Below are 13952 nucleotides of genomic sequence, written 5' to 3'. Positions count from 1 at the left end.
AAGAGTGAAGTACTATCCCTGAGATGAGACTGTTCTTAATAGGGTTTTTTTCTGTCTAAGGAGCCCCTCTCCAGTTAGAGGACAAGAAAGTGGAAAAAATGTAGGAGCAGAGCTGGAAAAGGTGCAGAAGAGAACAACCAAGATGAGTAAGGGGCTGGAGCACCTTTCCTGTGAGGGTACTTTTCAGTTTAGACAAAAGGCAACTAAGGGGAACATGGCAGAGGTTCATGAAAGTACACATGGACTGGAGAATATATAGAGAGAACTTTGTCTCCTTCTTCCACAATACTAGAACTCAGGGACAACCAGTGAAGTAGATGGGAAACAGATTTAGAATGGGCCAAAGGAAGTGTTTCTTTACTCCACGAATAATTAAAATGTGGAACTCACTGGGAGTGGATGTAGGGATGGCCACAAGCATATATTGCTTTATAAGGGGATAACTAGGGTTCCCAAATCCCCCCGGGGGGCGGATTTCCCCCCGCTTTTGAGGCCCGATTTCCGCCCCCGCGGAATCAGGCCTGGGGGAAACCCCACACCCGCGCATGCGCCGCCCGGATGTGACGTACAGACGCCGGGCACGCTGGGGGCAGGGCCACAGCCATTTGAGGGGAAAACATAGAGTTTTCCTCTCAAATGGCTGTGGCCCCGCCCCCAGCGTGCCCGGTGTCTGTACGTCACATCCGGGCGGCGCGCGGGGGTGGGTTTTCCCCCGGGCCCGATTCCGCAGGGGCGGAAATCGGGCCTCAAAAGTGGGGGGAAATCCACCCCCCGAGGGAATTTGGGAACCCTACTTCCACCTGAAAAATAAATAAGAATACCTCAAAGAGAGGAGAGCCCTGAGCCTGTGCTAGTATTGTATCTTGTTTTTATTGAATGACAAGGGGTTGTTCTGGGCACTGGTTTAAGGTTACTGGAGGTTAACTCTGAAATTGTTAGGGAAGATCTCAGGGAAAGACTGCATTTGCTGTTTCTTCTTGTTCAGGATGAGATAACTGTAAATCTGGGTCTCAGCACAACAAAGGCCCTGACTATCCTGAGAGACCAGCTTTCTGCACTGCTGGAGGGGCATCAGAAGGAAAGAAAGAAGGTGATTTCATGGAAGGTAAGTGTGACCATCCCTGGGTACTATTCTGTGCATTTTTGTTATTTGCTTCAAGAACATACAATTTCTTTGGAAGTAAAAGATGCAAGTTTTGAACAAAGGTATAGTGTTGTAGACCACTGGAGAAACTGAAACTTTTAAGATGGCACTTAGATACTTCTCTACCACAAGTGTAGGTGTTTGTGTCTCTAGTATTCCTGCAGTTGAGGTGGACTGGTATGATGCACACCCCTTTAAGACCCTCTACCCAAACCAGGGACAAGAGGCTTGCAGGAATATGCTGTGAGTAAAACCTTGCTCCCTCACTAGGGGTGCCAAGCCGTGGCGGGGGATCCGCACATCTTCACAGGATCCCTGCCGTGGGGGACAGCGATACGCGTTGCACCGCCGTCGCCAGGATGTGACGCTATGCGTCGCTCTGGCAACGGGGCTGTTTGGAGTCCCGTTGCCAGAGCGACACATAGCGTCACATCCTGGCGACGGTGGTGCAACGCGTATCGCTGTCCCCCGCGGCAGGGATCCTGTGAAGACGTGCGGATCCCCCGCCGCGGCTTGGCAGCCCTATCCCTCACAGAACATCAGCAACTCCAGAGCAGTACTGTGAGTTCTTTTTCAGGATCCAGGGTACACACCAAATACCTACTGCCTTCTTAAAAGAAGAAAATTTATTTAAAAAAATGAAACAGTAAACAATTTAAGTATCAATACAGGTTCAAGTTTCCAAGGCACACAGAAAATAAAAACATCTAAACAGCCTAAACTGTACTTCTTCCTAATTACAGGAAGAGGCTCATCTTACAGGTATAACAATAAAAATAAGTCTTATAAAGGTATTACATTCTTCCATTTAGTCAAAGTTGACAGAAAACTGGAACAAACAGCCTGCAAAGAAGCATGCTTTAGCAAAGCAAGGAACACAGAATGACTTAATGACTTCACATGGCTATTCAACAAATTAACTCCCCTCTGCAAAATGCTTTCCCCACGTCCTCCCCCCCCCCCTCTCTCTCTCTCTCACACACACACACACACACACACACACACACACACACACACACACACAATCAAGTTGCTTCAGATGACCATTAAGGATTTTCTCTTAACATGGAGCACCTGGATGGCACATCTTCCAATTAAACATGTTAAGAGTGCTGTTAACCCCTGTGTACCAAACTGAAACAGGCTGGGAAGCAAATCAGGCCTGAGCATGACAACTAGCAGCAGTACCTGGACAGGTGAAAGGAAGATGGCTGAGTGCTGCCAGATTGCTGCATGCCTTGGTGTAACAACTTGGGCCTTTTCCCCTATCCCATCCTGTCTGTAGTGTAAATGGGCTAGCTTTTGGCAGTCCACCACAATGCTAGGGATCTAGAGTTAGTGCTTGAAGCCATACTGTAAGGCAGCAGTGGTGATTCCAGCAGCCACCATCCTGTGATGGTCCTTCATGGTGTGAGGAGGCCATCTCAAAAGACCCTTGGTGCAATTGTAGCTGATTTGTTCCTTAGCCAAACTTAATTTTCTAGTGTTCAGCACTATTTTTGTAGTGAACTTCAAAAAATCCAAGGTTCAGGTGAGTTGATCTGGTCTCTTTCTTTCTGCTTCTCTTGTAGGTGGTATGGAAGGCCAGTTTTCTGTACCATGGAAACCGTTGCTCCTGTTTCCATTGGCCAGGGGCATCCCTGATGCTGCTGACAGTGCTGCTGCTTTTATGCTGTTATGAAAGTCAGCCAGAGGGAAGGTAAGCTGCCCATTGGCAGGGTCAGAGGAGTGTGTGGCTACCAGGTCTCATTGTGATCTTGCATTCAGTTCCTGTTTGCTAGCCTTCATGTCTGGGCCTTGTCTTCCAATCTCAAGTTTTTGGGGGAAGGACTCCCATGGAAAATGTGTTAATTTGCCTTCCATATCAGGATCAAATATCAGAGTCAAACACACATGGGAAGGGCTGCCAGTGTCTGTCCTAGTAATGTGTTCATGTGCCTTCAAATAGTGACTTAGTAAGAGATTTGGCAGTCCTGGTTTCTCTCATTGGTGCAGCAAATAAGATGGGAAGTTTTGTCCGAGGAATTCCATACCATGACACAAGTAGTGAAGGCATAGTGCCCTGTCTAGCAACACTAACCCTGCTGTAAGGAATGATGCCACTGGGATTATGTCATCATAAACCAAGGGATGGAGGGGGTCTGCATATTTAGACACAGCTGAGTATGTGTTTTACATACTGTCAGTAGGATTGTACTGGAAGTTGAACAACAATTGATGACCACATTGCATAAGCTTAGGTCCAATGAACTCCAAAAATAGCACCCTCAAACAACTGAAACAGGTATATTTATTTAGGAAATGGATGAAATTTCACCAGTTTGGGAAGTCAGAGATTTGAAGTTTGAAGCTTCTTAAAAGTTTGGGTTCTTTTTAAAAACCCATATCCATAGTGTTGTGTTGTCTGTATTTGAAAAAAATAATAATCCCATGGTTGTCAGTTTTTACAAGAAGCGATAGGCTGTACCAGAGTCCTTTGAGAGGATTGTGTTATTTTTGCTGTGCTGAGTGCTCCCCTAAAGGAAGATGTGCTAATGAGAATGAGTCTACCATATACCATCCTGTTCCATTGCTCTTATAACATAATCCCCCACTGGAAAAAAATTAGTCGTGGTGGTGAAGGGGTCAGAATTCTGTAGAAGGTGGCAAAGCTCCTTTCATGAGCAAGATGCATATTCTGGGGGATGTTTTTTTTCAGTGAAACAAACAAGGAGAGTTAAACATACTCACATATCTGTGGGCTGTTTGAGATCATGGACCTTTTGCACCCAAGTTGTGAAGCTGCCGTTATGATTACCATTGAAATGGCATAACATAAGAGAAGCCAATGTTGGATCAGGCCAGTGGCCCATCTAGTCCAACACTCTGTCACACAGTGACCAAAAATACCAGGTACCATTAGGAGGTCCAGCAGTGGGGCCAGGACACTAGAAGCCCTCCCACTGTTGCCCCTCCCAAGCACCAAGAAGACAGAGCATCACTTGCCCCGGCCTGAGAGTTCCTATCTATATCTTGTGGCTAATAACCACTTGAAGCTGTCCATGCTTGTAGCCGCCACCACCTCCCGTGGCAGTGAATTCCATGTGTTAATCACTCTTTGGGTGAAGAAGTACTTCCTTTTATCTGTTCTAATCTGTTTTATCTGTTATGGCTTACTAAACCTTCCCATTGAAGAGAAATACAAAACGTCAGGGAAACGCCACAATTATGAAAATACAAATTATTATTATACCATCAAAGACAATTGTTTATCTCTATTATGGAAGAAACATCAATCTCAATACAATCCAATAATCAAGGTGCAATAAGGTAATGAAGATTCTGGATTTTCCTTCGTTTCATGGGTAGACTTCCTCAGAAGTAAATGTTCTTAACTAAAAAATAATAAATATTTCATTTTATATAATTAAACATTAAAAAATGCTTCTTAGACGAGAGGCTTTCGGGATACATCGACTGAAAACTATTTATCCTCATGGTTTGAATAATAGATTGTTCTTGTTTTCTGTAATATGTGACTTTATCTTTAAGTACTTTAACGGGGAAAGCTCTGTGTCCTGTATAATGAACATGTTACTATTGTATCTTTGAGGCATTCTAGCATTGGAAAGCGTTCACAATGATGACTAGTGCTCATTGTTAATGCATTGAAGAAATGATTTCTGTATTATAAAATGTCATGGTGAGTTGCAGATTGTAAGTTTAGTGTGTATAATATGTAGAAAAATTATTAAAAAGTACAATTTATGAATGTCAATACAATCCAATAATCAAGGTGCAATAAGGTAATGAAGATTCTGGATTTTCCTTCGTTTCATGGGTAGACTTCCTCAGAAGTAAATGTTCTTAACTAAAAAATAATAAATATTTCATTTTATATAATTAAACATTAAAAAATGCTTCTTAGACGAGAGGCTTTCGGGATACATCGACTGAAAACTATTTATCCTCATGGTTTGAATAATAGATTGTTCTTGTTTTCTGTAATATGTGACTTTATCTTTAAGTACTTTAACGGGGAAAGCTCTGTGTCCTGTATAATGAACATGTTACTATTGTATCTTTGAGGCATTCTAGCATTGGAAAGCGTTCACAATGATGACTAGTGCTCATTGTTAATGCATTGAAGAAATGATTTCTGTATTATAAAATGTCATGGTGAGTTGCAGATTGTAAGTTTAGTGTGTATAATATGTAGAAAAATTATTAAAAAGTACAATTTATGAATGTATTGTATTTATTGGTATTTATTGTTATTTCAGATATGTAGGATTGTTATACCTGTTAATGGAAGAATAGGATAACACATTTGTGCAACGGTACAATTTTATTATTGTATAATTAATTACAATATTGGGTTTGGCCTATGATACATCTTTTAAAAATTATATAAAATGAAATATTTATTATTTTTAGTTAAGAAAATGTACTTCTGAGGAAGTCTACCCACGAAATGAAGGAAAATCCAGAATCTTCGTTACCTTACTTTATATAGTGCACCTTGATTATTTGTTGGGTGATAGTAAGATATTGAAAAAATGGTATTTAGCAGAGATAAGATGGTCCACCAGTGCCGGAGTAAAATAATTCAGACTCAGAGTCCATGTGTGATTAAAATATAAAGTTTTTACTAAATTCTAGCATGGGAAGGGTAACTGGGATGAAAATAACAACAGAGCAAAATCTGCTACATCCTTAATCTACAAAGACAAAACTAGAAGAGAGAGATTATGGCTACTCTTCTTCTTCTTCAGAACACCAAACAAAGACGGGAAGAGAGCCATAAAATGCTAATACACCTTGACACTTTAGTCCCAATCAAATTCCTAGATCAGGGAGAAAATTTCCGGGTATTCTACAGCTAAAGAACATTGGTTTGTAACATAAACAAACATTTAACCCCAGATATACTGAGTGTTTTCAACTTGTAATACCCAACATTATTGGATTGTATTGAGATTGATGTTTCTTCCATAATAGTGATAAACAATTGTCTTTGATGGTATAATAATAATTTGTATTTTCATAATTGTGGTGTTTCCCTGGCATTTTGTATTCCTCTTCAATGCTTATTCTCTTTTTGTCTGTTGTATCTTTTACTAAACCTTCCCTTCAGGCATTCCAAACTTCCGGGGACCCAAGAGAGCTGGATTCAGGCCTGTTTCCAGGGTAGTCACACTCCTCTTGCCACTATAAATGGATGATTTAAATTAATATAATTATGCAGACCAGCCTAGGTGGTTTTTTGTTTCTGCTCTAAAGGCAGAGGCTGCCTTTCTGCTGACCTCTGTCTGAGCATTAATCCATGGAGGCAGTCAAGGCAGCCACAGATCTCAGCGAGTGTGTATTTAATTCCATTATTTTGTATGGTTTGCTTTTGAACAGTGAAGGTTCTGAAATCGTTAATGCCTTGGCACTCTTCCTCCTCCTGCTGCTCGATCTCTTCCTCATTGTACGGCAAGAAAGACTGAAGTGCCGGGAAGTTGAAAGGAGACTCCGGAACATAATCAACAGAATAACTGGTGAGGCTGCTGCCTCCTCAGGCCGCTTTTATGATCCTGCACACCTGTGTGCATCTGCCTTGTCTACAAGGACTGGGGGTGGTGAGTAGGGATGGGCACAAACTGACTAATGAACTGAAGATTGTCATGGATTTTGGCTGGTTTGGGTTCACAAAACAATGTTTGCAAACTGAAGAACTGCACTGAACTTTCATGAATTTTGATGCAATTTGTGGTGGTTTGTGAAGAGCAGATGCTTTTTGCTCTTCATGAAGAACAATTGCAGCGGCAAGCAGAAAGCAGTGGATTTGGCTCCCAGACGTATAAACCAAACAGCTGAGTGGTTGGGAGCTCCCTGCTGCTCAGCTGTTTGGTTTAAAAGGTCCCCTGCTTTCTGTTCTCCACAGTTTTTTGCGAGGAACAGAAAGCAGGGGTTTAAATTGCTCCTCGCTGTTCAGCTGTTTGGTTTAAATGGTGCGGAGCAACTTATACTCTTGCTTTCTGCTCTCTGCGAAAAGCCGTGGAGAGCAGAAAGCAGGGGTCTAAACTTTAAATGGCTCACAAACCTATATGAACCAGTTCAGTTCACGAACCAGTCTCCCAGTTTGTATGGGTTCGTGGTTCAGCCCCGAGCCACAAGCCCAACGCAACTGCAAAAATATGGTTCATGCCCCTCCCTAGTGGTGAGATAAGGATAGATTTCTGCCACAGTGGAATGTTGTTTCTCATTAGAACCCTGTCTCTGCAGTTGTCATTCACATTCTTGTTAAATCTGCTTTTCAGATGCTTTGAATGATGGCAAAGAGCTGAAGTGGGCAAACTCCATGTACCCTGACCTGCACATGCCCTTTGCCCCATCATGGTCACTCCATTGGGCCTACAGGGATGGCCATCTTGTCAATCTTCCTGTCAGCTTGTTGGTAGAGGGCGATGTTGTTGCCCTGAGGCCAGGGCAAGAGTCTTTCACTTCTCTCAGAGGGATAAAGGTAACTCATCTTTCTGTGTGAGGCTACTTGGTAATGTAGGGTGGATGGAAGGGTTATGAAGTATGAGGGCTTGGGGCTCTGGGTGCTTCCCAGAGAAAAGAGGAAGTACAGAGTACAGAAAAAACCTGTCCCTTTTGCAAAACTCGGGAACTAGAAGCACCTGGGGGGTGGGTTGAGTTTATTTATTACACCTGTATTCTGCCGTTACATGAAAATCTAGGTCTGCACCTTCTTAGCTTTGTAAATGATGTAGCACAGGGTATTCCTGGAGCACTGGATCCCAGGGAGAAATTTCTATTCAACATGAAAACAGATTTTTCAAAACTACAGTGTCTCATCTGATACAGATCAAGGCCACATGAGAGGAATGCGATATGTACAACTGCAGGAAATGCACAGTATTTGAATAGCCTCAATGTGTGCCATGGAGTGAAATTCCAAGGGGTGGTTTACACTGCAATCCGAAACAAGCCCTCCTGCATCCATTTGAAGTACATAGATGTAGAAAAGAATAATTCTGCTGAGGATTCCACATACCAAATTCAGTCCTGAAGATAGTTCCGACTAGGGTTACCAAAAAATTCTTGTTACCTGAAATGGTGCTCTTTAGGTAGTATTGATCATTGTAATTCTTCCATTTTTTTAGACTTCTTCTAGTCTCCTGAGTATATTGGAGGCCATATTGTATTCACTTGGAGGAAATAGTTTCTACTGTCCCTTGACTAAGATGACCTTTAATTTAGTGTAAAAGGATCTGAAAAAGAAGACTTTTAGTGCATTAGGAAATTTTGGAAATTTGTACCAGGGGGTTAATGGCATGGCAGGCTTAAAACCAGCTTAATGGTTTCCCTTTCCCAAAGAATCCAGGGTTCCTTGTAATTTTTTGAGGATCTAGCTTATCTGTATCAGTCATATTCAGCTGAATGATTAGCACCTTAAAGTTAACCAGTGTGTTGTGGGACAAACTCTAGTGAGCCAGAGCCTAGTCAGTTGGCTCTCAGTTGGTATGTACAGAAAGGTACATTTCATTAGAACATGTACAGTTGAATGAGCTCCTAATAGTATGACTGGTCCTCTGATAGTATCACTTGAACAGATATGGGAACGAAGCTGGTATCAAGGTTTGTTGCAGTGGCTAGACTCTGGGTTTTTGTCTCTGGGTTGTTCCTAGTAAGTATTTGCTTCTGGTGGGGGGAGGACAGCTGTAGTTCACTCTTTTGATCTTGTTTTCGTCTGCAGTGTAATGTAACACATCTGTGTCTTGAAATGCTAAGTCTTCTGTCCACCTGTTGTAATAACTCCTCTGCCCTCCTTCCATTTGTCCAGCACAGAAGGGGGAAAGGCTGTCCACAGGCAGTGTCATCCTGATCCACATTGGACCCCCATGCATTTGGGAACTGAGTTCCTAGAGCAGAACTTCCAGGCCTTGTTTGTTGGCTGGACCCAATGTAGTTAGGCCCTTGGAGAAGCCAACACAATACAGAAAAGAATTGTGCCTCTATTCATTTTGGTTTGCCCATTCATCTGCATGTGGGAGTAGTCTACCCACACTCTGGACTGTTGAACACAAGATCTGGTTAAGAGTCATCCATGCTCTTTAATCTCATCTAACACACCTGTGATGGAATTCTGGGTCTTCCACTCTCCTTACAAATTAATACTACCCACTCCTTCTGTTTGTGCCTCTGTGTATATACCAATCAAGGGCCAACTGAGAAGGCTCTGGCTTACTAGAGTTTGTCTCACAACACACTGGTTAACTTTGAGGTGCTAATAATTCAGCTGAATAAAACTGATACAGACATGCAAGAACCGCGAAGATTTTCCCTGGGTTCTTTCGGAGAGGGAATTCTGACCACTAAGCTGGTTTTAAGCTTGCAACGCAGACATGACCATGGACTACAATGCAATTAACGCCCTGGTGGAAATTTCCAAAACTCCTCGACATAATGACATTCTTCTGTTTCTATTCCATTTATACTAAATTAAAGGTCAGCCCAGTCAAGGGACAGTAGTAACTGTTTCCTGCAGGTGAATACAATAGGATCGATAATGAATGAACTAAAGGAAGTTTGAATAATGGGAAGTATTTCTATTTTTCTAACAGGATGATGAGCACATAGTTCTGGAGTCGGGGGATCTGTTCCCCCCCTTTTCTCCTCCACCGTCACCAAGTGGAGAGGTGAAGAAGGGCCCTCATAATCCCCAGACGTATCGACTGTTTCGTGTCACAAAGACTCCTGTCATTGATAATGTCAGGTAAGCTCCCTGTCGCCCCCTGCTCCAGGCCATCATTTTACCAGGATTTGTGAAAGATTTGTAGAAGACTGTATAAGGGAACTGATGATTCCGCAGTCTACTTGACGCTAAGTAAAGGTAAAGGTCCCCTTGCTCGAAAGCCAGTCGAGTCCGACTCTAGGGTTGTGGTGCTCATCTCCGTTTCAAAGCCGAAGAGCCAGCGCTGTCCGAAGACATTTCCGTGGTCATGTGGCCAGCATGACTAAACACCAAGGTGCACGGAACTCTGTTACCTTCCCACCGAAGTGGTACCTATTTATATCTACTTGCAATTTCTTGGTTTCGAACGGCTAGGTTGGCAGGAGCTGGAACTAGAGACGGGAGCTCACTCCGTCATACGGCAACCTGGGTCTCGAACTGCTGAACTACTGACCTTCCACAGCCTGCAGTTCAGCGTCTTAACCACTTGAGCCACCACTTGACGCTAAGGAAGGCCTTATAGCCATAAAATGTCTGCCACATGCTCTTTGCTGTCCGCTGCTTGCAGACTATTGGAATGGAATGGGCCGTTCCTGTTGCAGAGTGTAATGAGGTAGTGATTTGCCTCCGCCATACATCTTGTGTGTATAAAATTGAGAAATGCAATGCAAGAGTAGAAAGTATCTGAAACAGCGTCAGAGCTTGGTAAATCCTGTTTTAAAATGATTTCTTCCATCTTCCCATTTTAATTGGGTTACTAATATATAAGACCATTTGGTTAAGTTGGCATATGTGAGTAAGAGAGCTTTTAGACCTCCAAAGTCTGCAAGATGTGTTTTGCGTCTTGAGTAACTGTTAATTTTCTCAGGAGTGAAACAAAACCTATTTTGTAATGCTTAAACTCCATACCATCAGATACAAAACAAATCAGAATAGAACACATCTTTTTAAGGAATGAAAGGGGACTGTTTGGACTAAGGAAGAGCCCCTAAGTGTGGGGGTTCCTTTACTGTTGTATTGATTACTCTGGAGACCTATACAGTCGTTGCCTATTTCAGGTTGTGTTTGGACATGGCTTTGTCCCGTCCTGTGACTGCTCTGGATAATGAGAGGTTCACGGTACAGTCAGTGATGCTCAAGTATGCTGTTCCTGTTGTGCTGGTAAGTTCTAAGTTCTGTGGATGAACTGTGATCAGTCTTGCCCCTAGTCAGGTGCCAGGGACACCCAAATTGATTTACGGATTCTTAAAAATGTTAACTATTGATCATTTTGGAATAGAAGAGTGAAGATCTTTAGTGCTTGCTCATTTAGTTGTACAATATGGGGAAAAGTTTGTGTGTGCAGGAGCGAACTGGAGCACATTTACAGAGGAGAGGGAACATCCACTGCCACTAGCCAAGGTGGTCAAGGTAAGGACTGCATCTTCAGGTTTAGGATTGTCTCTTTATATAACTGCTGTAAACTGAAGTAGAATAGAATCCACTAGTGTCATGCATTCCTGTCCATTCTCAGCTTGCATCATTACAGGAGACGTGGTTTAGATTTTTAATTTGCTCCATTTCTGAAGACTTGGGAACCTGTTCAACCCTGTTAAATGTTGGGCAGTGAACCATATGTTGGTTTTAGTTAGTGAGGCTGTAATGTAGTAATAACCTGATGGCGTATCTTTAATCCAAGGGTCTCCACCCTTTTTGAGTCTGTGGGCATTTTTGGAATTCTGACATAGGGTGGTGGGTGCAGTCCCAGAATGGCTGCTGCAGGAGGCAGAGCCAACCACAAAACGTCAGGGAATGAGGCCATGCAGAAGCTCTGCTTGGCAGTACGCCTTGATCAATGAACACCCAGCTCACCTTCAGTGACACAGTGAAGACTCTTGTGCTGTGGTAGCAGCTGCTTCCAAAGCAGCATTAAAAAAAATAACCTGCACAGCAGATCAGATTCCCCAATGGCTAATCAGAAGCCCTGCTGGGCAAAAGCCCCACCTGGCCCTGCCCACAGCACTTACGGACCCCACACTGGGGACCCCAGTTGAATCTTTCAAGGGGTATTCATGGGGTTGAGATTGCTGGCTTTTTGTTGGTTTTTTTTTAATACCCTCTCCTCTGTTTCAATGGCAGATCAGCTTCTTGGCCACCAATGCCATGCGCACTGTTTTCAAGGCTCCTGGAGTAGTCTCTTGGCAGTACATGCTTCTTCAGCTGCAGGTAAGAGAAACTTTTCCCCCCTTCCTCTATTTTGCCACAACTGAAGTTAATTTTTTCTATAAAGAGGAATTATGTCCCTTCTATCAGTTCCTGTTGAAACAGTATTTATATATTGAGATACGCTTGATGTGCTTTGTGTTGAAAACCAGCCTCAAAATGTTTTGCAATATGGGTGTGAAATGTACTGACTTGATGCTAGCTCACCAAGGAACATGAGTAGATCCTTTTTTGTGGTAGGATCATTCTTTGTCCATTGCTACTGAGATGTTCAGTCTTGCTTGCTGCCCTTAGACTTCCTGGCACTGGCTAGGGCAAGGAGTGTCTGTTTTCCATCTTATACAGAATTTGCAGATTTTCCTCTCTGTATAAGAGCACTCAATTGGGGTTTGCAGGCGATCAGCAATTCAAATCTGAATTGGAGCACTGATAATCTGAAATCTGTAATTTTGGGGGTAAGGGTGGGGGGTGGGAAGAGAACCTGCCATTTTTGTCAGTTTTAAATTGAGTAAACTTGCCATTTGGAGCCAGGATGAAAAGCTTTTGGTATACACAAATAGCTGTACAGCCCAGCAATGGCCAGTAATCTTTCAATGAGATGTCTTCTGTTTGTGTGCTGTCGTCTAGTCAGAGCAATATGTTGATACTCTTGCCTTTGTAGCAGCAAGGTTTCAGAGGCAGGGGTGCCAAAAGGCATTCTAGTTTGAGAGGTACTTCATGATTTGGATGTTTGAGCTGGCACGGAAGGCAGGTGCTTGACCTCTTGATGGGACTGAAATGGAAGCAGCTCCCAGCTGTGTTTAGGGCCAAACTTCGTTGTTTGTGTACCGTTCAAGTTGATTAGTTTATCCCATAAATATTGCATAGTTCAGTGCCATTTGTTTTATGTGCATTCATGGGAATCAAGAGCAGCCAGAATACTGTGGCTGATGGTCCAGATATTTTCCTTTTGTGGAAGCATGGTAGCACTTTGTCCATGGAAGTCCCCCTTGCCTGCCTTTGGTTCCAGTTTGCTGACTTTCAGAAAATATGGCAAGGATTACCTGTTTATGTATACATGTATATCAATGTGTGGGGAAGGGTTGGGCTTCTGTGCCCTTATCTGTTTTTTTAACTATATTCTTTATGCTTTATTCTTGTTTTTACTAGGTATGTATGCTCAATTACTCTGAGTGCTGGTCTCATCCCAGAAAAGCAAAATAGCCTTTTGCGAGCATGAAATTTCTATTGCTGTTTCAGTCTACCCAGAGCGAATGCAACATCTCCAGCTATGCAGACTCATTGTACTTACTAGACAACTGGAATGCTTTTTACAGGTCAATGGTGTATTGCCCATCCTACCACTACTTTTCCCAGTCCTGTGGGTTCTTGCCACTGCCTTTGGAGAAGCCAGAGTCTTGGCCCAGATGAGCAAGACCTCCCCTACCTCCCTGGTAAGTACTTAGGAATAGGGTACAGTTGGAAAGGAAGGGAAGAGGATGGACAGCGTAAGACTAGTGACTCTAGAGTGGAATCGACAAGTAGCTTCGGGAGTCGCAGTATGCAAATGTTACTGTGTGCAAATGTTTTCAATGGTTTCTCCTGTGAATTATCAGTGCATACAAATGGAAATACTAGTGCAGCGCAAGGGAGGGAGGAGTAAGGAAGCAGATCTGAAATGGGGTCAACAAGCTGTTGTGCGAATGGGCAAAATAGGGGGTGATAGAAGGTCCTGATTGACAAGCTGCTGGTTGCAGCCTCAGGATTTCTTCCGAAGGCTCAAGTAGCGGCAGTCTGGAAACCCCAAATGCCTTAATGTCGCAGGTAAAGTGGGTACTTGGGCTCTAAATCTGGCTGTTCTGCAAAGATTTTGAACTAGGGATGCCAAGTCGAAAATCGTCGGGACCTGGGGACTCCTGTCCG

At 43.1% G+C, this 13952-nt stretch overlaps 1 protein-coding gene across 1 annotated transcript in view; it reads left to right on the top strand.

Moving 5' to 3' along the window:
• Window positions 1-13952, top strand: part of TMEM94 (transmembrane protein 94) — a 107142-nt gene that overhangs the window by 48434 nt on the left and 44756 nt on the right. Inside the window, exons 3-10 of the mRNA XM_015410736.1 lie at window positions 986-1105; window positions 2716-2843; window positions 6530-6666; window positions 7429-7631; window positions 9739-9890; window positions 10907-11009; window positions 11967-12053; window positions 13367-13483. Of these exons, the coding sequence (XP_015266222.1) occupies window positions 986-1105; window positions 2716-2843; window positions 6530-6666; window positions 7429-7631; window positions 9739-9890; window positions 10907-11009; window positions 11967-12053; window positions 13367-13483 (1047 nt within the window). The remainder of the gene's footprint in view (window positions 1-985; window positions 1106-2715; window positions 2844-6529; window positions 6667-7428; window positions 7632-9738; window positions 9891-10906; window positions 11010-11966; window positions 12054-13366; window positions 13484-13952) is intronic.

This window comes from Gekko japonicus, unplaced genomic scaffold (assembly GCF_001447785.1).
Source record: "Gekko japonicus isolate JY-2015 unplaced genomic scaffold, Gekko_japonicus_V1.1 scaffold15, whole genome shotgun sequence".
Classification (NCBI taxonomy): domain Eukaryota; kingdom Metazoa; phylum Chordata; class Lepidosauria; order Squamata; family Gekkonidae; genus Gekko; species Gekko japonicus.
The sequence above is the reverse complement of the archived record's forward strand: the minus strand, read 5'-3'. Positions and strand labels throughout refer to the sequence as shown.